At 34.0% G+C, this 25,955-nt stretch overlaps 1 protein-coding gene across 2 annotated transcripts in view; it reads right to left on the bottom strand.

The window, feature by feature from the left end:
* The window catches only part of SKAP1 (src kinase associated phosphoprotein 1), a 251,070-nt gene that overhangs the window by 159,219 nt on the left and 65,896 nt on the right, over nt 1-25,955 (bottom strand). For both annotated transcript variants that reach the window (XM_081161834.1, XM_081161835.1), the window contains exon 4: nt 24,999-25,115. In XM_081161834.1, the coding sequence (XP_081017960.1) occupies nt 24,999-25,115 (117 nt within the window). The remainder of the gene's footprint in view (nt 1-24,998; nt 25,116-25,955) is intronic.

Here is a 25,955-nt window from a genome sequence, read left to right as displayed (position 1 = left end):
GGAAAAGCCAATAATTTTCTCCGTCAGTATATTCTGGACATAAGAAACTTCAGCAGAAAATGGTGGTCAATGATGATGCGCCACAACTTGATCAGAACAATTATATTAAAATTCCAAATATTGTTTGGAGATGGCTCTTCTCTTTTAATAAAAATTTGAAGATTTGAAGCCTTGATGACAAAGCTTATGACTAAGTGTCTAAAATGTCCCTTATATAAAAACCATCTACCAAGTGGACAAATAAGGTCTAGTAATCAACAGGTGAAATAACTGAGGAGCAGAATTATTGGGTGTTTCATGAGATAAGAGATGCAAAGACATATAAGATAACCCAGGAGCAAAAAACTCAAGCCAAAAGGAAAGAAGAGTGAGTTTCCTATCAATGATGTCGATTATAACAGGAAATAGTCTCGCACAAACCACTAAGTAATAATTTAAGAACATGTCATCAGGAAAAAATTTGGCCTTAAGTATGAACTGAATGACCTTATTGGCTCTCTGTATACCTTAAAAAAGCCTCTAAATCAATTCTGAGAGCTAAATAAATCAATAATATTCCCTTAAACTGATATTTTTAGATAAGGATGTCCTTCGAAAGTAAAATTTTATTTTACTATTCTGGAAATAAGCTTGCTATAAAAACCTGGAATATGATAGAAATTCATAGTACCTAGCACACTTATAAATCTTAAATAAAAATAAATTATTGGGGCTGAACCTTGTAACTCCTAAAAATAGTAATAGTTACTATAGTATAGAAAAGAAAGTAAGCTTCTCTTTAAAATCTTATGAAGGCAAAAGAAACATAGTTAGAAACAAAAATAATGCAAACTTTATCAAAAGAAAAAGTATTTCTTCTTATCACTAATAGTGGAAGTTAAAAGAGCAATACTAAAACATGGTATTGTATACTTGAAAGTGCTGAGTAGGTCTTAGGCATTCTCACCACACACAAATGAGACAGATAGTTAAGTGAGATGATGAATGCGTTAATTATCTTGATCTTGGTAAACGTTACACAATGTATATGTATATGAAGTCACACTGTACACTTTAAAATATATGCAATTATGTTTGTCAATTATTCCTCAATAAAGTTGGGGGGAAAGAGAGATAATAAATACAATTCATAGATACTTAAAAACTCATTCAACTGTTATCATGCTGGCCAGGGAGGAGTAGAAGGCAGTGATTAGTGAACTCATTACATGTCTAATGTTTTCTATTTCTAGTGGAAATCTGTGTATTTAAGCTTAGGCTACCCGAGCCAATGGCAGGCATCCAGATAATGAGAACCCTAGCATGTGAGGTCTCAGAATTTCTCCAGTATTTTTTTTGAAGAATGTCATACCAATCACTAAAATAGTTAGCAGTCTAAACAGTATGAAGAGAAAAAAGCAAGGGGCTTAATTAATAATCCAACCAAATTGTAGAAGGAACTACCATTTGTACATGTTTTCCATTTACCAAGATCAAAGAATGGTCCTTCAAAAAATCATTTGGGCCAGTTTCTTACATTCTTACATGTAAATATGAAACTCATTCAAAAAAGATGGTTAGCCACCCAAATTTGAAAGATTTTCAAGGAACAATATTCCACAAGGATCTTTGGTGTCCAGTTCATCGACCTGTTTCATAATTTTTAAAGGTAAAATGCTCTCTCCAATCCACTGCTCTCCTTTCTGTCTCTGCCAATGACATGAAAAGGTCCTCACCATTGCTCACTAACACCTTGGCAAGAGCCTCCTTTCCTTTTCTCTAATGTTCCCTTCCTCCTAAAACATAGATCTGATAATGTCAATTCATGATTAAAATTTTTTATAGCTGCCTACCTCTTACAAAACAAAGTTTAAACAGTCTTCACAATCCATACCCAAACTATTTTCCAGTTTTGTCTCCTGTTCCTATCTGAGAAGCATATGCTCCAGCCAGGCCCAACTATTCTCAAGAAAGTCTCTTTTCATATCCTCACTTATGTTTTGTTATCTGTGTGGAATTACCTTTTCTTCATTTTTAACTGTTGACTGTACTTCAAGGCCCACTACCTTCTTGAAGTTCCTATAGAATTTCCCACTCAAGATGAATCTTGCACTCCTTTGTTCTCTTAGCACATTACATAATTACCATATTCTACGTTCATTACATTTGCAGATAAATCTATTTGTAAGCATCTTGAGGTCAGGAATAGTCTTGCTCTCTCCTTTATTTCTTGGCATAAAGCTTGCACAGGAAGGCACTCATGTTTGTTGAATTATACATATTTGTATATGCATATTTATTTAGACTTCTTTCATTTGAAATGTGAGGCAAATTAGCACAATAGATAATAAATAAAAGTTTACTAATAACTACACTCAAGGTATAACAGAAAGAGTGGCCTGGATATTTACATTCTTCTTGCTTTGCTACTTTTTGGCTATAGCCAGGGCAAGTCACAATATCTCTGAACAAATGGCTGCCACACCCGTAGGCAACAAGTCTGTATTCCAGGCAGGAAGAAGGTAAAGGGGTAAAAGGAAAATTGAAAACAATAGGGGTAAAGGGCTTTCTCAGTTTTTTTATTTTGGAAGGGACACTTTCTCTAGTGATTTCATCTTATACCTTGATGGCCAAAACTGTATCTCATGGCCACCTTACCACAGGCTTGTCTAAGAAGGCAAGTGTTCTCAGCTGGGCACACTGCCACTGAAAAAAAACCATGGTTCTCTAAGTAAGAAATAAAGTGAAATGGATGCCGATACACAATTAGTAGAGCCTGTGACAACTCAGAAGAGGGAAGACAGTGAAATCACTATGTTTTCAGACACCAGTAAAACAAAGCTAAAGGAAAAAAAAGTCAAGTTAATGTGAACAAATTGCAGAAAAGCCTTGCAAGACTGCATCAATCACTGGGTAGAGAAATGGCAGATGAGCTCCAAGTGTAGCTAAGTGGTAGCTAATGTTTTGTTTAGTACAGGGAAAATATATAAGAAATGTTACTCACAGAATCCAAATTATACTTAATGCATTATGGACATTCAACAATTAAAACCAAAGAGAAATTTCTCACTTAGATAATTAGAATGTGATTTTTGAAGACATTCATCTAATGGGCAAGCAGGGCACAAAATTGGAGTCATTATGATAGAAAGCATTGTGACCTTTATTTTTTAATTTATTTATTTAAAAAATAGTTTAACAAGCATTTATTGAGCATTTCTATGTGAAAAGCACCATGCCATATGCTGGAGGCTGGAAAGGGAAGAACAACATGAAGCTAAATTAGGTGTTATCACTACCTTCAAGAGATTATGATGAAGAGGGAGGGACAAACGAAGGCCCAGACCAAAAAAGAGGGTTGAGAGGGATGATGCTGAAGGTAGATTTCAAATGGGGTGTTGGCTGTTCTAACTCTGCCCCAGGGACAGGATGGAGGAGTCTTCCTAGGTCTGGTTGGCATATTTTATAGGACATCCAGCCCTTTACAAACACATGCTGTGTGTGTTGTTTGTTCCTTATATGTACTCATGTCACTGTGGACTCTTGTGTATCTATCCTCAGCTGTTAGTTGATATTTAATGTCACAACTAAGAGCACATTCATGAAAAAAATGATTTTCATTTTAAAAAGTAACATGCTTACAGCAGCACAGTTAGGAAATACAGAAAATCACAAAGGAAAAAACCCCCCATAATCCCATAATCCAGAAAAAAACACTATTAACATTTTGGTATATGCCCCTTTCATACTGTTTTGTATCCTGCCTTTTCCCCTTTAATATATCATGAACATTTTCTTATGACAATAATGTCTCCACTACTGACAACATGGTTTTTAATGGTTGTACTGCAGTTCATCATATGATATGCTGTAATTTATTAAACCAACCCCATGTAATTAGGCATTTCGGTTGTTTCCAATGACTTAATGTTCTAGGAGCTACATTGACTTATTTCCTTAGAATAAATTCCTAGCAGTGAAACTTCTGGGCCCATGGCTCTGCATACTTTCAAGATTTTTGAAAAATAACTTTCACTGTTTATTTTTATTATAAAAACAATGCATGTTCACTATATAAAATTGAGAAATAAAAGCATGTCAAAATATTTTGGTGAAGAACATTATAGTTTTCTTTCTATGTACATATATACATATATTTTTTAAATGGCAGCTTACTGTATTTGCTTATATTTTCATGTAATAAAATAGGAACATTCTTCCCATAATCATGAAATATTCTTCTACAAACATCACTTTTAATGTTTGCATATATCTATTGTACGGTAGGAGCTTAGATATTTAGCTTGTTTCCAATTTTGTGCTTTTGTAAACAAGTTTGCAATAGATATCCTTAAACATCATTATGTAAATGTATTTTCTTAAAGCACATTTAAAGTTGAATTGCTAAGTCAAAGGGCAGGTTTTTGTTACATCTCCCCCCAATTTATCTCTGGAAAAATTGTACCTATAGACATAGCCACCTCCAGTTGTGGCCACTTCCTACTCTTTTGCCCAACACTGAGTGCTTTTATTTATTGCTGCCCAATGCTTGCCAGCCTGATAAATTCCTACAGATCTTTTAAAGACATAATTAAAATATCACCTCCTCTGAGAGGCCTTCCTTGGCTCATTTCCTTTCCAGGTGTAGTTATTATTCCTCCACTGTGCTCTCATAACACAATTTATGTTCCTCATTTTTAGTGCTTACTACGCAGCCATCAAATTGTTCATTCAAATGTTGTCTTTCCAACTAGTCTATATGCTTCTGAGAGACAAGAGTCATATTAGTCACTGCTATAGTCCCAGTGCCTGTCTGTGTCTGACACACTCTAGGCACCAACAAATGTTTGCCGGGTAAATGTATAATTAATGTCAGAACTACCCATGTTTTTCTACATAAAATGCTGCAAACTGTTTTTCAGATTTCAATTCTTGTTATATGTGCTGTACAAGGATCCATAGGTGTTAAACAAAAACAGGAAGGATCCAGGATTTTAAAAGTTTAATCTAGTGGGAAGTGTTCATAAGTAGAGTAATCTTTATGGAAGGGAAAACAAGGTAGATATTTCCAAACTTAGATCTTTTATTTCAGAATTCTTGACCAAAAAAAAGCTCTTTCAAATATTTATAAACAAAAAAGTCTTAATATTATAACTAGCTCTCATTTTAAAGGGGAAATTGCTCATTAATGCACACAAACGCACTTTGCATTGTCAAAAATATACATATGTACCCCATCATTTTATGCAAACAACCTAGAGCCTACAAGTTCCAACCAAGCAGAATGGGAGAAACTTAAAGCGTTATATTATACTAATGTTATAACACTTTATAATCCCTCCAAGGGTGTAAGGCATCAATAATTCCACCTTTATTATAAACAACCCAAAGGATCTTTGTACATACATTTTGCTCTTGCTAGGACTGTTCTGATAATGGAGGGAAATACATTTGTTTATTTTAGCATGGGTCAGACTAATTAGGATGCCTGTCAAAATCTTCCTGTTCCATATTATTCTTGAAACTTTGCTAAGTTCATTTGTTTCAGAGATAGGAAAACAGGATAAAAACAAAAGGAACTATCATAGCCTATGGGAAACTCTACAGGTCAAATGGTTCAGGCTCTTCAATCTTCTGGAGCTTTGGAATTGATTGTAAATAGCATCTGTAAGGTTGCCGTCTCTCACTGAAATTTTTTCCCCCTGCAAACTCAGCACCCTTATGAGTGAAAAACTTATTTTGTTTTAAATGGTTTATCTAGACCAAATTCAAACACTTGGACAGTATAGTTTACAGTATACATGCATTCATTTTATGTTCAAAATCTTTTCCTTTTTTAATGTTTGTTTTCATTTTATATTGACTGTAGATTAAAATTTAGAGCAGGATATTAATAACATATCCAATAATTTCTCCTCACTGTTTTTTCTAGATTTATCTTTGTACTGATGACCATAAACTTGAGCATTATCAAGATTTACAGAATACTAGGAACTTATTATAAAGCTCTTCAATTCAAAATATTTTCTTTCCAAAGAATCATTTTAGGTGATGACCACAAGATGTGTGATAAGAAAACTGAATGAGCAAAGGGTTTATGGCCATTTAGAATGGACCATTAGGGTCAACACACAAAAGAACAACTACTGCTTGTTTATTTTTAAAACTGTTTAAATATGTATCTTCCACAGTGATTGCTAAATTTTAAGCTAATGGAACACTCTTTCAATGTAAGTCAAGAAACTAAGTGATAAACCAGAAAATAAATTATGGTTTTTAGATTTGGATTCTAATATATCTGCACTTTAATTCTTAATTCTCTTTTTCAAAATCTTGCCCATGTAAAAATTTGTTACGTCTTGTAAATCTCTTTTAATCTACATGTTACCCTTCATTCCTTATTTTCATTATAATCTGTCTGCTGAAAAACCTGGGGTGTCCAATTGGTATTTTTCCATTGCTCGCATTTGTGTAATTGCACACTCACAGGACAGTTGGACATGTTCTTCTGTCCTGTTTTTCCTGCAAATCTGCATAGACCCAAAGGCTTGATGACTCATGTTTGAGGTTTTTTTGCCTCAGTTTCCTAATTCAAAAAACAGGAACCCACACATGAAGGTATTACCACTCGCTATGATATCTGTACTTACTACTGCAGAGGGAGCTGAAGGCTGAAAAACAACCATGGCGAGAATATGATCAGAGAACTCAGACCCTGCAATGGCCCAGCTTCTATCTGGGTTCCAACCCTGTTACATGTGAGATGTGTGATTCCAGACAAATCACAGGCTCAGTTTCCTCACCAATCAGACAATAATACCTACCACTCACCTCACAAGATAACTGTGAGGATCAAATGGGGTGATGTATTCAAACAAGATTTTTTTAACTGTAAAGCCCTATGAAAGTATACCAGTTAGTGACAAAATTACTTATTAACAGGGGCTTAAATACTTTTATAATGAAAAAATGTTTTACTGTTTGGAGAGTTAATTTCTTGAGAAAGGTTATATATGGCACTCAATCAAAACAAGGAGATGATCTATATGACTTAGAGAATACTTATAAAGGAATAAATGACAGTCTTCCAGCCCTACCCCGGATACTTACAGCCCTATGACTCAGGAGCTCTGTGAGTTCTGTGAGATGAGAGCCTTGTAAGCTTCTACCATATACAAACATCACAGTGCCATTTAAACAACTCACAGTAAAGCTACTCATCAAAATGTCGAGAAATGATTTACAGCAGGTGAATATTGAAAAAAAATGTTGATTTTTATTTACCTTTTAATCTGTGCAAATCCATTAACTATGGATTCTAATGCTCTTCTTCAAAGCACTTCCCTTCCTCCCCTCCACATCCTGTTTTCTCCGGGCTTCTCACATAAATTTACTTGAGGGCCCTCTGCCTATTCACCCACCTCACATCTCTGACCCTTTCCTCAGCCACAGTCTATGTCCAAGCCTTTCTTTCGTCTCTCCCTTGCCCACCTAACTTTCATACTATGCATCTTTCAAGAAGTTTTTGAAACACTGTTTTCAGGTTGTTTTGATTATCTAGTGAAGAAGCTGCCATTTTTCTAGAGTTGCACTTTTCAATATGGTAGCAATTAGCTACATGTGGCTATGTAAATTATACATATATTTAGTTATATACTTTATTTTTTAAAATTTATTGGGGTGACATTGATTAATAGGATCACATAGGTTTCAAGCCCACATTTCTATGATGCATGATCTGTATATTGCATTGTGTGCCCACCACGCAAAGTAAATGTATATTTAAATTAAAACTTTTAATTAAAAATTTAGTTTATCAGTCTTGCTAGCCACATTTTCAAGTGCTTGGCAGCTCCAAATGGTAGGGGCTACTCTATTAGGCAGTGTAATTATTACAGAACATTTTCATCACTGCAGAAATTCCTATGGGACAGCACTGTATTACAACCCTTTTCCTCTCCCTCTTCTCTACCATCTTAGAAGACAATGGGGTGTAGCGGAAGACATATGAGCTTTGAAATTAGACACCCTTTAGCTTTTGAATATTAGACTTAAAAGGTGACTACATGAAATTGTATAAGTGCCTGGCACAATGGCTGCCAGAGGGTAGGTGCTCAATTAATATGGTAGCTATTGTTAATAGACTACTGCTTTCCCAAGTAACTCCAGAGTCTCTAATTTTTCCTTTTAGCAGTGTGCACAAGTATCTGAAGTAGTAGTAACAAAGGTTACTTCCTTTTCTGTGAGGCAGGGTGGCATTTTGGGAAGGTTATGGGCTTTAGATGTACTGAAACGTGTTCAAACAGTCCTCTGCCTCTATATTAGCTGAGGACCTTGGGCAAATAACCTCTCTGATGCTGTTTCTTCCCCTGTATGGGAATAATAATACCTACACTGCACAGTAGTAATAATTATGGATAATGTATGTAAAACACTATGTCTGGCATATGGTAGGCATTCCACAAATTTATTATAGAAAGCGGGTACTATTAATTAACCTTATAGAGTGCTATGTATTTAGCATAGTCGGATACTAAGTGATTGTTGCTGTTGGTAATGAAGGACAGGATAGTAAATCTTTTGTAGGATGATGTTATGCATTCTTTAAACACTTCTCCCTAAATAGGGCTTCCTCTGGTATTCTTAGAATGCAGCCAAACTAAAGTCTTTCTCTATGGTATTATCAATTCCACTCATAACTGTTCTCTTACATTTATATGATGTAAGGGAAAAATTGAGTATTCACAGTTCATCAGACAGACTTTAATTTACCATTACTCAGTAGTTTTTACTATTATAAAAGCATTTATGGACTGATGCGCTGGACTAGAACTACTAGATTGGCATACAGAACTGTCACCATCACTGTCACCAACCAAGGCTACAGCTTAAAATTCTGCCAGTACAGCATATCTGAAATTTCTGCCTTCAGATAATAATCCAAAAACATTTTTTTTCTATGTAAAAACAGAGATAAAAATGCATGCATGAGAAATGGGAGGGCTGGGGGAAGGTGAAGGGAAGTATTTTACATCCTCAGACCCTCTTACACGTTCATGCAGCCAGGAGAAGGGCAAACAAGAACCGACTCTCTTGCTACTAGTAGTTGGTACACCCTAAGTGACAACACATTGCAACACATTTCGGGAAGATTATGGGCTTTAGATATTGCTTGAGTTGTCTTGTTCCTTCACCTGCTAGAATGCTTATGGGTCTTTCTAAAATATCCTTGGGGGAGGAAGTGGAGAGTGGTGAATCAACAATTTAGTATCCAGACATTCTAGAGGGGGAGAGGGGGAGGAAGGAAGGGGGAAGAAGAAGAGTGACCAAGTAACCAAATAAGGAGACCTATGAGTTCAATAACCAGGATTATCCCATGGCAAGGATTCTGTTATCGTGGAGCAGATTCCTTTATCTCTCAGAGCCAATCAACCTTTAGCCAGAGGAGTGTAACCTTAAAACCTCATAACTCAATTTAACATAGTGTTAAAGTTTGGGGGGCTATTTGTCAGTGCTGGGGTTGATATAATCAGTCTGAGGGACCCTAGAACAAAGAGCAGTGGGTGAAGAGCATGTCACCTCGGAGCACATTTGTTTCCTTGATGAACAAGGAGCTATTAGCTGCAGAGAAAGCGTTATCTAGGTGAACAATGAGGCCGATTGTTTTAGCTGCTTCTCCTGAAATTGCAGAGTAGAACATAGGGTTCCAGTGAGTTAAGGAGCAGTTTTTGCTACTGCAGTGTGGATGATTTAAAAAAAAAATTAAGTTTAATTTGGGAGGGTAGATAGGCACATAGCTCTTCTCCAACAACAACCAGAAATCAATTTGAGACATAGGTCTCTTTTTTACTGCTGCTCTTACCTCATTAAATCAAAAAAGTTTAAAAATACTCACTCATATAAGACTTTTTAAAAGTCTAGTTGGGTTAAATGCTTTTAGGCAAAATTCAAGAAGGATTAGTTAATAAAACATCTAAGGAAGGGGATAATATATTCATTGAGCATGTGGCTCTTTGAAGGACAGGCACTATCTTCAAAATTTAATTCTCAATAAATTATAAACTTTAATTGTGAAATTCTATATAAAATATTATTTATTAATTCATCTTCCCAATAAAATTGTTTAGCACTTAGAGTCTCTTCACATTGTTTTAAATTAATCATTTCTTTTACTAACTCTACATAGAAATGTAGCCTATAAGGCATAATTTTAGTTTGTTTTTTTAAAACTACAAACTTTTAAATTATATTTGTTAATTTAAAATGGTTTTTTTTGTTGTTGTTTTTAATTATACCATTCAGAAGTTTATTATACTATGACAGCTTTAAATAACTGATAACATTTATTTAAAAAATGACAATATTAACTCTTCTCTGAATGCAGGTTTTCTGGCTTTAGATGTATAATTTTATTCTTATTTTTGCTGAATAGGTTTATTTCTATCATTTCTTTTTACATGTTTACTGGATATGCTGGACTATGGACTGATAATTTAAGTTAGCATCTTAGAACTTTTCTATAACAAACTCATTAAAATATATTTCAGAACCTGACTCAGACAACAACATAAAATATCTGCTTTTGTCATTTAAAAAATGACCAGCATATTTCATTTTAAAAGGGCAGTAAAAGTTTCTTAATCAAAAACTTCTCAGGGATTTTTTACCACATGGATTTACTGCAAACCGTCTGTATCTGCCAGGCCAGTAAACCTGCCAGCCCACTTCAGTCAATATCTCACATTGAGGTGCCACATTTAAAAAATCTTCCTGATCAGGTAAATATTATAGGATATATTCTTTTCTAATCCTGCAGATATAGCTTTCATGGAGACATTTATGAGAGCTGAAAGGATTGAGGGAAAAATAAAACCCATATGGCTTTTTAGGTTTTTAAAATTTTTTCTTTATTGGAATTTCAATAATTCATTTAGCAGAGTGTGCAAAAAATTTCATAGAAATCTTTTCTTAATTTTACACCTTTGCCATGTATTGAAAATCATACCCAGCATGCTCTTATATCTCTTGGACTGAAAAACAGAGTATGTTCGAATTACTGTGAGTGATAACTTGGGTAAGAGTTTAAAGAACATTATAACTAAATCAGATAGAGCTCAATTTTTGCCTACTCTGTACAGGAAAAGTAAACTTAGAGTTGTGAAACTTTTTACTAGGTCTGCTTCTGCAGTGCTAGACCATGATCTTGGCAAGTTCTGTACAGTCATTCATACTGTAACAGTCATAACTGCTATACATAGCATATCACACTGTAACAATCATAAATGAAGTGTAAAATGTGCCTTAATTACAAACTCAATTTTTAAAATTTACCAAATCATAACTTGTGCAATTCCAGAGATTTCTCCTTAACTAAATTCTTAAAACAAACAAACAAACAAACAAAAAGAATATAAGAAACAACAAAAATGCTGAAGGAGGGCCACAATCAGATACAAAAAGTAAACATCCCAAAGGTTTATAAATTTATGTACCTCACAAGTTAGTCCCCATTTATTTTTGCTAGACCTATTTAATGAAATAATTTAGCTTTCCTAACTGAACTGGAATTAATATCAACTTTTCCAATATTTGTTCTAAGTTTTTTTGCACCAAATATAGAAGTCATTCATGTGTGTGCTTTCCTCTCTCAATTAGATAAAGCTAGAACTTCTTACATAGCTGCAAAATGTCTTTCCACTGGTAAGACAAAAATATGCAGTGTCTTTAACACTAAATAAAATATACCTTTAAAAACATTAATATATTTAGAGTTAAATTATATTACAATTTGACAATATATCCATGGAACAAATATAAAAGCAATAATAGCTGCTTTTTTGAAAAGCAGGCTTTGAACAGGTCAACAAAGCAGTAAAAAGTTTTTCCTATTTGGCTCCTTTTTAATGTGTCTCATCCTAAATGAAAAGGGAATTTTAATGAATTCCAAATTAAGGGGGAAACACTTAAAATTAATACTATCAAATTTAAATGAATGTGTTATTTTTGAAGAGGCAAACATGCAGAAGATTCCTCATAAAGAGCTCCCTGAATTGTCTTGCTGTTCCTTAGGAAAATTTATAAAGATGCTTGCTTTACAGCTGAAGGCATTCACACATACAGAGTGAGAAAGCAAGTAAGGAAGAAGTAATTTGCCTTACTTTCAGCTTCAGTGATATGATAAACAAAATAATATTTATAGTAAGACACTTAACAAGATTGTAGTTTCCTAGGAAAATCTCTTCTATTCTATACTTAGACAACAACCATGACACTGCAAAATCCTCTGACAGCTCCTTATAGCTACAAAAGTCAAACTTTGTGAACACTTTCCATATTACACGGTTATTAACTGTAATCATCCAAGAAATTGGTTATTATAATTTACCTATTTTTAATGCTAAAATAAAGAATACAAACTCTTAACTGATTAATAAATTTGGGATAATAAATAATTGTTCTAAAATGAATCTTTTCCCAATAAGCCACATAAAGACATATCTCTAAGTAAGAAAACTATATTTCAGAGAGTTTTGTGCAAATACACATACCTAATTTAAAATCAGTAGTCAAAGAATGTGTATCCAAGAGCAGTTGCAATTTTTTGCTGATCAAACTGACTGAAATATACATCATAGTAAATAGCACAGGTATAATAACTAAGGGCCATTTTCTGCTCTTTACTCATTCAAGAATGTTCCAAAGTTTTTATGAAAGTTCACAATTTAGTCTGTCTCATGAAAGGTGCAACCTTTACATGAAAAAAAAAAATCAGATCCAGCATTTTCCTGAGAAACCTGACATGGATCAGGAAATTGGGGTGCATAAGACCTACACTGATTACAGAAAATCTTGAAAACATTATGTCAAATTAAGGTGTCAAAATTACGCGATTCCTATAAAGATCCATAAATGCTTTGTTATTAAAATGTTTCACCTTTAGATTTGTTAATTTATGTTCAGAGGAATATCAATACTAAAAATTAATAAATGACTGAGATTAAAATTTTATTCACACATCTTAAGGGAAAAGCACATAAACGGAATTAATTTCCCTATTTAAAAAATAACAATTATCATCTCTTCAAGTGGGAGAGAAGAAGAAAATCAGTCAAAATTACTGGTTTTCTAAATCATTACAATATTCTCACTGATTTCACCTGTGCCCAATTCCTTTCTATATTGTTCTGCTATGTCTATGCCATTCTTCCCTTGCAAGTCCTCAATTAGTGTAATTTTCAATATTCCCTTTTGGAAAAAATTAATAACTATGTATGGTGCCAGGTGGGTACTGGAAATATCTGGAGAAATACTTTGTTAAATATATGATTGACTAACCACTATGCTGTACAACTGAAACTAACACAAAATAATATTGAATGTAAACTGTAAAAAATAAAAATAAAAAGCATGGTCTCAAATTCATTTCCAGAGTTCTCAGAATTGCTAACTAGGACCCCATATTTTCATTAGAATGTGACTTGAGCATAAAGGCCATCTACTTTAACCATTAAAGTTTTTTTTTTTAGTAGCTTTAAAAAATAGCTACTTAGGGACAGTGTCTAATTTTAATCTCTTCTTGGATTGTCACATAAGGTATATTAATAGCAACTTTTCATTGGTTCTTTTCTATAGACCAACTATTCTAATATAGAAGTGTTACTTTTAGTGGTCTCCTAGAAGAGCAAACATAATTTTGTGCTACCTGTAGAAATTTTTTCCATAGGTAATACACGTGAACTCAATTGCATGCCAGTTCAGTCTTCCTTTCAGGTGTCTGTTACTTACTAAACCTTTATGAATATCTGAAATGCATCCACCAAGAAGGAATGCTACAATAATAAATTATAAAACTGGCAAAATTAGCATGTTATTGGAGATATAGAATATCTGTTTAAATATGTTAGGAATGCTAACATGTCCATTTATAATGACCAAGAAAAAAGTACCTGTATATTTGGTTTAAAATTCATATCCAAGTCTCCCTTATTTACCTATTTAGCAATAAAACCTCCTCAAGATTATGGTTCTATTTTACTTGTCCTCTTCCTGATTTGTGTAATAAGAATATACTGAAATGATGGTTATAAGAAAGTAATATCTTTTTGGTTTTAAAGCATTAATAATATAAAAGAACAGCAACTCCTCATATCTGAGGGTGTTTGCACTTGGAAATATATGCAAACAAATTTTAAATTCTTGGATTCATTTCCTATGCTCACATATTGAGAACGTGTATATCTTAATCTTCCTCTTCAACTAAAACAAAATCCAGAAATGCCCAAGCATAGTATTTTCTTTTACCACAAGAGGGGGCTAGAGAATTCTAATCTCTTCTAAGGTCTATAAAACCCTCTTAACCGCTATTTTATAGACATTCAATTACAACAGGCCATAATACATTAAGGCTTTAAAATACACATATATCCCAACATATGCCAAAGCAAGCACTACACTGGTGTTCCCACCAGATGATCACCAATGCCAACATCAAATAAACACTTAGGCATCTTCTAGTGGTTTATATGAGATTTTACTCTTTCGTACTTCCCTCCCCAAAAGGCAGCCCTCCCCGGGAATGGAAAATATCAAGGAGTGTTATAAAATACCCAAGGACTGGACAGTATGACAGAGACAGAGTGAGATAAGGATTAAGAGAACTGAAATTTATGTAGTTTGGGAAAGTGAAAGACTCTGGGGATAAATATTCAGTCTTTAAATACCTTCTAAAGGTAACAATATAAATGAATTAGGGGAATTATTCAGTCTCAGAAGATGGTGTAGAAAAGAGCAATGGCCTGAAACTAAGGAAGGAAAAGTTTAGGTTAGACATGAAGAATAAATTAGTAATAATAGTTGGGTGGGAAAGATGTCCTGCAAAGGAAGGATACAAAGCACAATTGCTATATTTGATAATTAATTAAATGAGATATTAGTAAGAATGATGGGAATTCATTAGAAGGGCTAGATTAGATAACTCAAGTGATTTTTTTCCCTAAGCTGTGACAATCTCTAAGCCCAACTATATTCTTGGGCATTCATAAATGTCTTTCAATGATGATAATGATCATTTATAGAGAGGAGAGCTCATGAATCGAGTTAACCCTATGCTTTGTTGATTAAAACAAAATCTGGAGTATTATTATGAAATAACAAAATTATAAAATTAACCATGACAACAATAATTTTATCTTTTGGAGCATTCCACTAAAATATACTAAACCATATAAGCAATACCCTAACAGTTTACAGAAATGTGTCTGCAAATTGGATAAGGCTTCTATGGTGAAAACTTTTTATCAAGGAACAACTCCCCTAGAAATCCCAATTTTACAAGCCAGAGAAAGCACTCTGTATAATCTTTCTTTCCCACTAAACTACCTATTTGGGTTTAAGCTACTTAGGGTCCAGCATAAAAAAAACTGTCACTCAAAGTCAGAAAGGCAGTCTAAAGCGTAAGTGTAATACAGCTTGTGAACAAGGTTTCCCTAGTAGACCATAATATTCTGGATTAGCAGGTGCTTCAGCACTGTTTTAAACAGTTTTATTAATATTTACCTTTTATTTGAAAAGTCAGAATTCTATGATAGGCCAAAAAGAATTTATGGCTAGTGAAAAAAAAAGATCACCCAAGGCATGAAGAGTTGAAAACAATATATATATTAAGTATAAATGTATATTTACATTTATATAAAGTGTATGTATCTATATGCTTGGCCTGAAAATTCTTTTTAAAAAAATATTTTTACTGGTATTTAGAGAGAGAAAGGGAGAGGGAGAGAGAGATAGAAACATTGATGTGAGAGTGAAACGTTGATCAGCTGCCTCCTGTATGCGTCCTACCAGGGATCGAGCCAGCAACCCCAGCATGTGTCCTGACCAGGAATTGAACCAGCAACCTTTCTGTGCATGGGACAACACCCTACCAACTAAGCCACACTGGCCAGGGCTGCTCTGAAAACTCTTAAACAAAATTATTTCATATTTAAGTGAATATTAAACTTTGAGGTAAAAATGATCAACAGCTTTGAAGACTGAAGGATGGTCTGGTGGTTAAAATCATAACTAGAAATCCAGAACTCTAGAATTTTAGACATGATTGCCTAGGTAAGGTAGCTAACCCATAGGTAATTCAGTGTTCATCTATTAGGCAGGTACTATGTTTAATTACAATGCATTTATAGATTCTAAGAACAAGGTAATTAAACACAGTATATAAGATTTTCTAATAAACAAAGATATATAACCCCATCCCACCTCTGATTTATTTATATATCAATCAGATAAATATATTACATTAGCAACCAAAACACTGCATATCATTTTACCAACGCTGTAATGACCACACTAACACCTCCAATAATCATATACCAGAACTTTCACATTACCATTAAGCTTGTTTACTAGTTTAGAATTTGGGAACAGAGAGAATACTTGAGGAATTATGAAAAAGTTTAATCTCATCTGCCAAGTCACTCACTTAAAAAACAACTATTTGCACTTAGAAATGGCCAGTGTTATTTCACTGCTAATTGTAGTGGAAGCTCAATAAATGTTTGACCTTTCACAGAATGGGCTTTTTGCTCATATTCCTAGTCGGGAAGACATCTAAAAAACACTTTGGCCATAGGGCAGGCTAAATATCATGTTGACTTTCTTTCAAACTACTGCAAGTCCATCAATTGTGTTTTTTGGGTGTGTTTTTTTTCCTGAAAACTCGGTCCCCAATAATAAGCACTTGATTATATACCACGTACTTTGTTGTAGAGGTGTGTAATCTTCACACTAAGATTATTTACTCACTAGTGTATTTACTCACTAAGGAAAGGAATCACACCTTATTTCTCTGTATTCTTGAAACAGTCTCTAAACTCATGATTGATTAAGGTATTCAACACATTTATTCAGTAACTAACTCATCATTGGCAGTATATTAAAATCTATAACAGACCAAAAAAAAAAAAAGCCAAAAAAAGATAACCAATTAGTTCTATGTCAAATAGATTCAGGGACTTGTTTTATGTTACTAATAATTATAATTGTTAGCATTTACGGAGCACTTGGAAATTCTTTACAAAATGTACCGCTCCCAAATTATTCTGGAAAGAGGATAAGAACATACATAGGCCAGAGAGACACAAATGTTTGAAGAGCTTGACTAAAACTTTCAAGAAATGGATTAAGAGCCACAATCATGCTGAGATCATGCAGGTGAGGAAAGGTACATAGTGTGGGCTCGGGGAGTGGTCTTGGTTTCTGTACTAGCTGTGTCTTGCTAACCACAGGACCTAGGCACTTAGCCTCTAAAATTTAGTTTTCTCAAAAAATTCATGGACATGGACAACAGTGTGTTGATTCCCAGGGGGAGAGGGTGGGGGAGGGAGAGGAGGGAATGGGGGGATAAACGATGATGGATGGAGACTTGATTTGGGTGGCGAACACACAATACAGTGTACAGATGATGTGTTGCAGATTTGTGCACCTGAAACCTGTATAATTTTGTTAACCATGTCTCTGCAGTAAATCCAATGTAAAGAAAAGATAAAATAAAACAAAATCTAGTTTCCTCTTTGGTAAAACAGAGATCAGATTAGGTGATTACAAAGTCTCTTCCAGCTCTAAAATGCCACAATTCTATGTACAAACTTGGGTTAAATTTGCAAAGAATTTATTCTAGTGAAAGAAGCATTGTGGAAGATATCCAGCCATCAACATATGTGAGAGTGCTTTACTGGGCACCGGACGGAAGGTTAGAGTTTAAACATGAACCAACAGCCCAACATGCTGGGCTGAAGAATGAAAAATGGGTAGTTCACAGACAGATAATTGTTATTGTTTTTTTATTCTTCACAAAACATGTATAATCCTTGGTAATCATTTGTTTAAGTTATATAAATTACTGTTAACTTTGAAAACCAGTTTGTCATCTTCATCTGTGATTTATACCAGACTATATAAACGACATGATGTCTTCGATCTAATAAGACATTTATCTTCATGAAGGAGGCCACTGCAATCCCAAGTGACAGCTTACTTACCCTTATCACAGTTAACTCAACATTGAGTCCTTAATTTCTAACAATGATCTGAAATCTGATGGACTCACCTGAAGCCAACAGAAACTTGTTCAGAAATCCACCATGCTCATCAAAGTATGTGTTTTACAGCAGAATTTGTTCTTTGGCCCCAAAAACACAGACATGGAAACAAGTTTTGTGTTTTTCCACAACGTGCAGTCCAAACACACACACATAACTTTCATTAGGGTTGACAGGAACCATGTGCTTTTATTAAAGAAAAATATACCTGTGAGCAACAAAGATGAAAGCAACTGTCTAAAGAATAAAAAGAAAATGAGATAAATGCTCACTGAATGTATGTATGTATGCGCATATGCTTATTTACACATTTATATATGGAGAGAGGCTATCTTGAGTCACTTTCATTATTTTGTTCTATATCATAGAACAAAAAGGAACTAAAAACTCTAAATATGTTTACATAGTTTATGTCATTAAACACACACACAAAGAAAGTAATGGGCTTGACTCCATCAGTGAGAAGGAAGCAAATGGCTTGCTGCTTTTAGGCTAGTAACTCCTCTAACGTACTAGGGTACCAAGGACTAAGCCTGCAATAGGTATCTTTAACATTCCAAATAAAGCCCCCCTGAAATACACACATGCTTCTCCAAAGTTGTGAATGGGATTTGGCCTGAGATTTACCTGATCAGTGAGGTCACTTACCACTAATCACTGCATCATTAATTCACATACCTCAGTAAACACTGTAAGAAATGCAGTTTATTTTTTCTGTGAAACAATAAAATTTATACACTGAAATCAGGCCTTATATAAAACTCACAGCAATGGGTGTCTCAAACTGGCTTATAAACAAACATCTTTTATATTCATTGAGTATAAAGTCTATCAGGGGGTGCTATGAGTAGACTTACATAGCAAAACTAGCTTAATAAGTGGAAACTCTAGGTATAAGATTCCAGCTCAGTTGGAGAAAACCTTTTAAAACAATTAGAGCTCTTTATGAGTATCTAATAACATGACCTTGAAAATGTAAAACAAAATGTGGAAAAATGAATAAACTTACCACCGTAATGGAGATTTTAACATAATCTTTTCAGCAGATAAAACAAAAGCTAGGATATAAAAGGTCTGAACAATAATATTTACAAGTCTAAAAATGATGAGTGTAGCCTGACCGGGTGTGGCTCAGCCGTTGAGCGTCGACCTGGGATCCAGGCGATCGGGGTTTGATTCCCGGTCAGGGCATGCCCGGGTTGTGGGCTTGATCAATGACTCTCTCATCATTGATGTTTCTATCTCTCTCTCTCCCTCTCCTTTCCTCTCTCTGAAATCAATAAAGATATATTTAAAAAATAATAATAATAATAATAATAATAATGAGTGTATTCAATAAATATTTCGGGAGCACACATAGCCCATAAGCATAAACTGATCATTACTAGGCCAAAAAAGAAGTCTCAATAAAATCCAAAGAATCCAAATAATATCGATTATATTCTTAGACTATAATGTAATAAAATATAATGTAATAAAATTAGAAGTCAAAATAAAAAAGCAGGTTTAAAAATCCCTAGAAACTAAACCCAAACAAAAACCAGGAAAAAAACAACACACATGAAAAAAATTGGTTTTAAATAGCATGTAGGTTAAAAAGGATATCATAAAAGAATTAACAAAATTCTTAGAATTTAATTGTGATTATAATGAAAGTAGTATATATCAGATTTGTAGGATACAGTAAAGTAGTATTTAGAGGATACTTTTTAGCTTTGAATATATTTATTTTTTAAATGAACATTATATTCAATAGGATAAAAGCAAGAAGGAGAATGAGATGTAAAGTCCATAAGAGTGGGTGTTCCAGAGGACAAATATCCAGTTAATCAGAGCTCTTCAAAAAGCAGCAGAATTTATTGGAATTCAATTCCCATCCCCAGCCTCCTAGATTAGATATGCCATCCTTTGCCAACTCACTGAATTTCTTTAAACCTCAATTTCCTTATCTGTAAAATGGGAAAAACAGTAACTTCCTCTCTGAGATGGCTTGAAAATTAAATGAGAAAATCCACAAAAAGCACTTTGTACAGCATAGTAAGTGCTCGATAAATGGTTCCTGATACCAGATGACTATCATTCCTTCCAACTCCCAGATTCCATGATTCTAACTTTGGTACAATGAAATTTAAGACAAACATGAATTCCAGCCACAAAAATCTAATCAAGAACTTAAACCTTCATTTTTATTTCACAATGTTAAAATAGTTTTGTTTAAAATATATTCTTCCTCCCATTAGGAAAGATATTAAAATAATACCTTCTTCCTATTATTATAATAGAAATAAAACACACAACAATCAACAAAAGCTAGTCTACTGTTATAATATTAAATCCAAAACTGACTTCTATTTTACAACCAAATGAAAGCAGAGAAATGTAAAAAAAAAGGGGGGGGGTGGACAAAAATAAAGCTGTAAAAAAACCTATTCTCTTTATTTTCAAATATTCTATATGCTTTTTACTGTACCTTTCAAAAAAGGCAAGGAGTTGAAAAGGGCCACTATTGGTGCTTTAACAGGTCTGCAATTTCTTTTAAATCAAGTAGCTATAATAAATTGATCAATACCAGGCTCTTCACTTATTCATTATTACTCTTCTCCAAAGATGGTTATGGGTCTTTACTTTTCCAATTCTATTTTTCATTTTTCTGGAGAATAGTAACCTTCTTTAAACCTTCAACTTTCTAATCTAAAAGAAGCTCTAAAAACATTCTTTCCCACTTCTTCCCAGAAATATCTGTCTAATATCCATTCATTCCCTTTTCTTAATTAGAATGTAATAATACATAGCACACAATAAATAATATATTATAGATTTTAGGTTTCATCTCTTATAAAAATTTTTCTTTTTCTTCCAGAAGGAGTCACTATATCCTGTTTATAGAATGATCACTTTCCCCATCCCGTCTTTAAAAAAATGTATGTACATAGGGGGTTATTCAGTATACCAATAAACTAAATTTATAGACACACTAAAATCTATTATATATTTTGGACCATGAAAGCAATCAGATCCTGGGCTTTGTAACTGGTTAACTCTTATAAAGTTATTGTATTCAGCATTTCATACTAAATTTTTTTCCTTCAGTATGGTAGAAACTGTGCCTCCCCAGGTTTAGAAATCTAAATGTTATTACTTGTTAGCAAGTTTTCATTCCCAATGGTGGGGCTATGCGCTTGTTTGAGGGCATTTACAAAGGAAAAGAAGAAGGACTTGTGACTAGGTAGCAGCATGCTCTCATTTTTATGCATGGTTTAGCCTGTAACCTTGGTTTTCATTTTTTGCTGTGCACCTGGCCGAGTTTCTATATTCTTCCAGATCTCTTTGTAGTTCTCACAAAAGCATGTCCCAAATATGACAGGCACCATGGCTACTGCTTCTCATCACTGAAGTTATGGGTGGATGGGTCAGACCATGTGTCCTTTTATAATTGTATCTTTCAAACACTGCACTAGCTGGAGGTGGAAGGCAACAAAGATGAAATATTTTAACAGTGACCTTTCATTATCTAATAAAGATAAAATTCCAAAAGCCTAAAATAATGGCACTACAAAGAAAGTTAAAGCATCTTTTTTTTCTCTAAAGAATGGCCTTAGCTATCTCACCAGCAACTAAAGACACTGACTTCATATTTATTTGTTTACTTATTCACAGTGTGTTTTCTCATGGGTAAGCCCCATGAGGGGAGGGACTTTTTACTGCATATTTCACTTACAACTTAGCGCAGTGCCTTGATATTACCTTATAATCTCTAAATAAGTGTTTGTAAAAATAATGACTAAGTTGTGTGTCAAGCATTACTGTTCTCTATAATGGTAAAATCTAGTTAAGCAGGATAAGTTTACTTAAATTTTTAACATCTTTCTAACCTCTTTAAATTTACAAAAATGTATACATCTTTATTTTTCGGGGGAAGGAAACAAACATTTCTTTTGTTCATTATGCATCAAGCACTCAGGCACATGCCAGATTCAATGCTTTGCAGAAACTCATATTTCAACATTATCTCATCATCCTACAATTAAACGTTTAACACATAAACAAATCTATTCTTACCTCTACCACTGACTGTCTCTTTGGGAATTCTTTTAACTTCTATGCACAAAACTAAACATAAAAATCTATTAAGTAAGAATTTAATATTACTAATATGTATAGTTAATGCCTCTGTTATGGGAAACCACTATAGAACAAAGTTCCCCACTTTGGAGTTTTCCAGATAATAGGAAATTTTCAACACTACATTTAAGAAAAAAATTTATTAAATTTATTGGAGTACGTTGGTTAATAAGATCATATAGGTTTCAAGTGTACATTTCGATGATACAAGATCTGTATATTGCACTGCGTGCCCCTCACCCAAAGTCAAACCATCTTCCGTCATCATATATTAGGCCTCCCCTACCCTACCCTCCCCTTCCCTCTGGCAACCACCATACTGCTGTCTGGCAACACTAACTTTTTAAAAAATTTCAATGATTTTTAAAAAATATATCTTTATTGATTTCAAAGAGAGGAAAGGAGAGGGAGAGAGAGATAGAAACATCAGTGATGAGAGAGTCATTGATTGGCTGCCTAGCCCGCAACCCGGGCATGTGCCCTGACAGGGAATCGAACCTTGATCGCCTGGATCCTAGGTCGACACTCAACCGCTGAGCCACGCCCAGCTGGGCTTCAATGATTTTTAATGAAAATATTTTTAAACATGTCATGTATATCTGAACAGTCTTAACCAAAATGTCTGGGACATGAATCCATCTTTTTGGATAACTCAGATAAGGATAACAGTAAGGATAATAGAGTGGTTATCAGCAGAAGTTCTAGAACTAGACTGTGTAAGTATAAATCCTGGTACAACTACTCACTAGCTGTGTGATTGTAGGTAAGTTAACTTATCTTGGTATCAGTTTCCTTATCTGTAAAATAAAGATAATCCTAATATCTACCTCTTAGGGCTGTTCTGAGAATTAAATAATGATATATGCAAAGTGCTTAGAACATAGATACAAGGCACATAGTAAGTGCTCAATAAATGCTAAAAAAAATTCACTTTATTAAGGTGAGCTCTTACAGGAGAGCTCAGTATTGTATTGTATTCTCTTTACAATACAAAATGGCCCCAGGCAGCTATTTTTTTGTTTCTATATAAATTTAGCTTTAATTATAAATTTTGTTTTCTACATAAGTTTTTAATGTTTTTCTGTTTCTTATCTCAATGCTATGCTGTTTCTTATCTCAATGCTAAATTTGATTATACCTCAATTTATGCCTTTACAGTGCCCCTTCTTCTAATTTGATGCTTCACTCACTGTGGTCTGAGAAATCAAAACACTGTAATGGTTAGAAATTTCTAAGATGAGGTATCCCCAGTGAAGACCTCAGGGGCTCTCTCAAGATAAGGTACATAAGTGTTAACACAGGACTCAGGAACATTTATTTCTACTTAGAGGTATTTCTGGCTTACTTATTGTGTTTTCAGCTGTGTTTGGGAAAGTTGGAAATACCAAATAAGTGACTTAAGGATTAATGAGGTACTATTGTTCTAATTCTGTCAAGCATTAGATTAATCGAAAACAAATGAAAGGTTTTTTAAAAAATGTTTTGCACTGTTAATTTTCTACAATTATTAATCAGCTACCAATATAATTATTAAGCTCTCAATCCAAACAGTGGTTTTAGTATAATACCTGAACCAATATACAGATCTCACATTACAAGGCCCAGTTTCTAAAACTTATGCTAGTTTACAAAGCTCAAGCAAAATAAGATGTTTCTGTGTGACTGAATCCACAGTTCTGATGTGGAGGTTATCAATTCAATGAAAGAGATAAAATATGAATCACCAAAAGGGCTAAATGAAATAAGAATTCATGGATAAATTAAAAAGAGAAGGGAATAGACAGATTAAGAACTCTTGGAAAATGCCAAAGTTGTAGGGAAATTTGGAAGAAAAATAAATTGGAAGATTATAGACTAATAAAGAGAAATAAAGAATAATTTACCAACTTTACTCCTAACCCCTAAGTGAGTAATAAGCTTCCAATTTAATATTCAGTTTAGTGGCATCTCTACCTTTTTCCCCCACTGGAAAGGCACAAGAGAGACTTTGATAAGATAACCGTGTGCATCAGTGATGATCAAACCTTCTGTTCAAGTGGCCAGATGCCAGAAGAGGCGCAGACAGTGAACCTCCACCCTTGGGATATCTGACTCTGAGCCAGAAACTGGCAACCACCAAGCCAAAATTTTTATATTCATGTGTCTTAAAAATTCATGTATATTTTGCATCCCATCCTATTACATACCAATGTGTTTTAATATAAAAATAATATTTATAACAGTTGAATTATTTAAATCCTCCCATTCCTAAATCTTCAAGTAAAACTGATGCTCCAGGAAGATTTGCACTATGGTTCTTGTGGCTTCCTGTTGAACACCACCAATATGGTCGGTCGGGTATATAAAAAGCATGGGTAAAAGTGATATCTTATTATAATATGATGAGCTTAAAATTTTCAAACAATCCACAATAAATCAATAATCTAATAATCATTAAATGAAAGCTCTAATTTTCATGCAACTCAGTGAAGCTAAAAAATCTGAAAAAATGGTAAATTGGGCCCTGCAATCTTAAAATGCCCTCTTAGCTTTTGAGCTACAGTTCTTATAAAAAGATCAATAATGATGGCTTCCTGCTCCAATATGGAATTAGTGTTTTCCTAAATACATTAACTTCAGAAGTATTGAATTACCCAGGAGGACCAGCACCACAATGAAACAAATAGTTGTTCTTTGCAAACTAGTGATTATCAATTCAGAGAACCCACCAAAGGCAGCTTGAGTTAAATGACAAAGGGCAAAGACACCAGGACAAAAAGTAACAAAGTATGGTGAGCCAAAATCCAGAAAAATGAAACTCACCCTCATCCTGATAATCTGGCAAAAAAGGTGCATCTGATGTGAGAGAAGGGCCAAGAGTTCCACTGTGATTATCATCAGAGCTGTCCTGTCCAAGGTAATTTTCAGCTTGGTCTCCCCCTGAGGAACAAAAAAGGTAAGGTCATACTTTGGGCATCTTTATAAAAGTCTTTGTATATTTCTTCTGGTATTCACACAAAAAGATATAGCTTTTACTTGATGGACATGGCCACTATCCATTAACATATGAGAAACAGATAAATAAGTTCAAAAACCAACTTACCTGCATGGGAAGTTTTCCATTCAACCACTCTCTTACTAGAACTAGTAACTGTCAGCTTAGAGTGGAGAGGCCTCTTGTCATCAGAGAAAAGTTTCTCTACCACACTTAAAATGAAAATATAGCTATATAAATATGCATCCATATATACTGTGTCTCCATTAATTATGACCTTTACTGTGAATGCCTTTTTCTCTTTATATTTCCAAATGAAATAGAATAAATTAAACAAAGCGTTAACCTTCCATTCATAATACAATGTAGCAAGGTCAACATGCTTTCCTGTTCTGAAAAATAAGAGAGGTAAAAACATAGAGAACCCAGACTTTGCTGGATTCTATTCCAATTTAAATCACTACTTGCTTTGCAATCTTAAGAAAGTTCTCTCTTTATAATTCTAGTTTACAGCCTATGCAACCAACCTCTTAGGAATTCTAAAAGCCCTAAGAAGGTAATATTTGTTCTGTAAAATGGCTTTGATGAAAGGTAATGTATATACAATACTGAATTATGCAATTAAAACAATGCTAATCTCTTTTGGGTGTTTTCAACATACATTGCATTATATTTTGTAGAAGTGGTCCATGCTATTATGATACTTTAAAAGGTTCAGACGGAAGATGTTAGCTCGTTCAGGAACCGGAAGAAAAGGCTCTGCATTGCAAATGGCTTTCCTTAAA

The sequence above is a fragment of the Miniopterus schreibersii genome, assembly GCF_964146895.1.
Source record: "Miniopterus schreibersii genome assembly, chromosome: 16".
NCBI lineage: Eukaryota > Metazoa > Chordata > Mammalia > Chiroptera > Miniopteridae > Miniopterus > Miniopterus schreibersii.
This window is presented reverse-complemented; position numbering and strand designations above follow the sequence as displayed.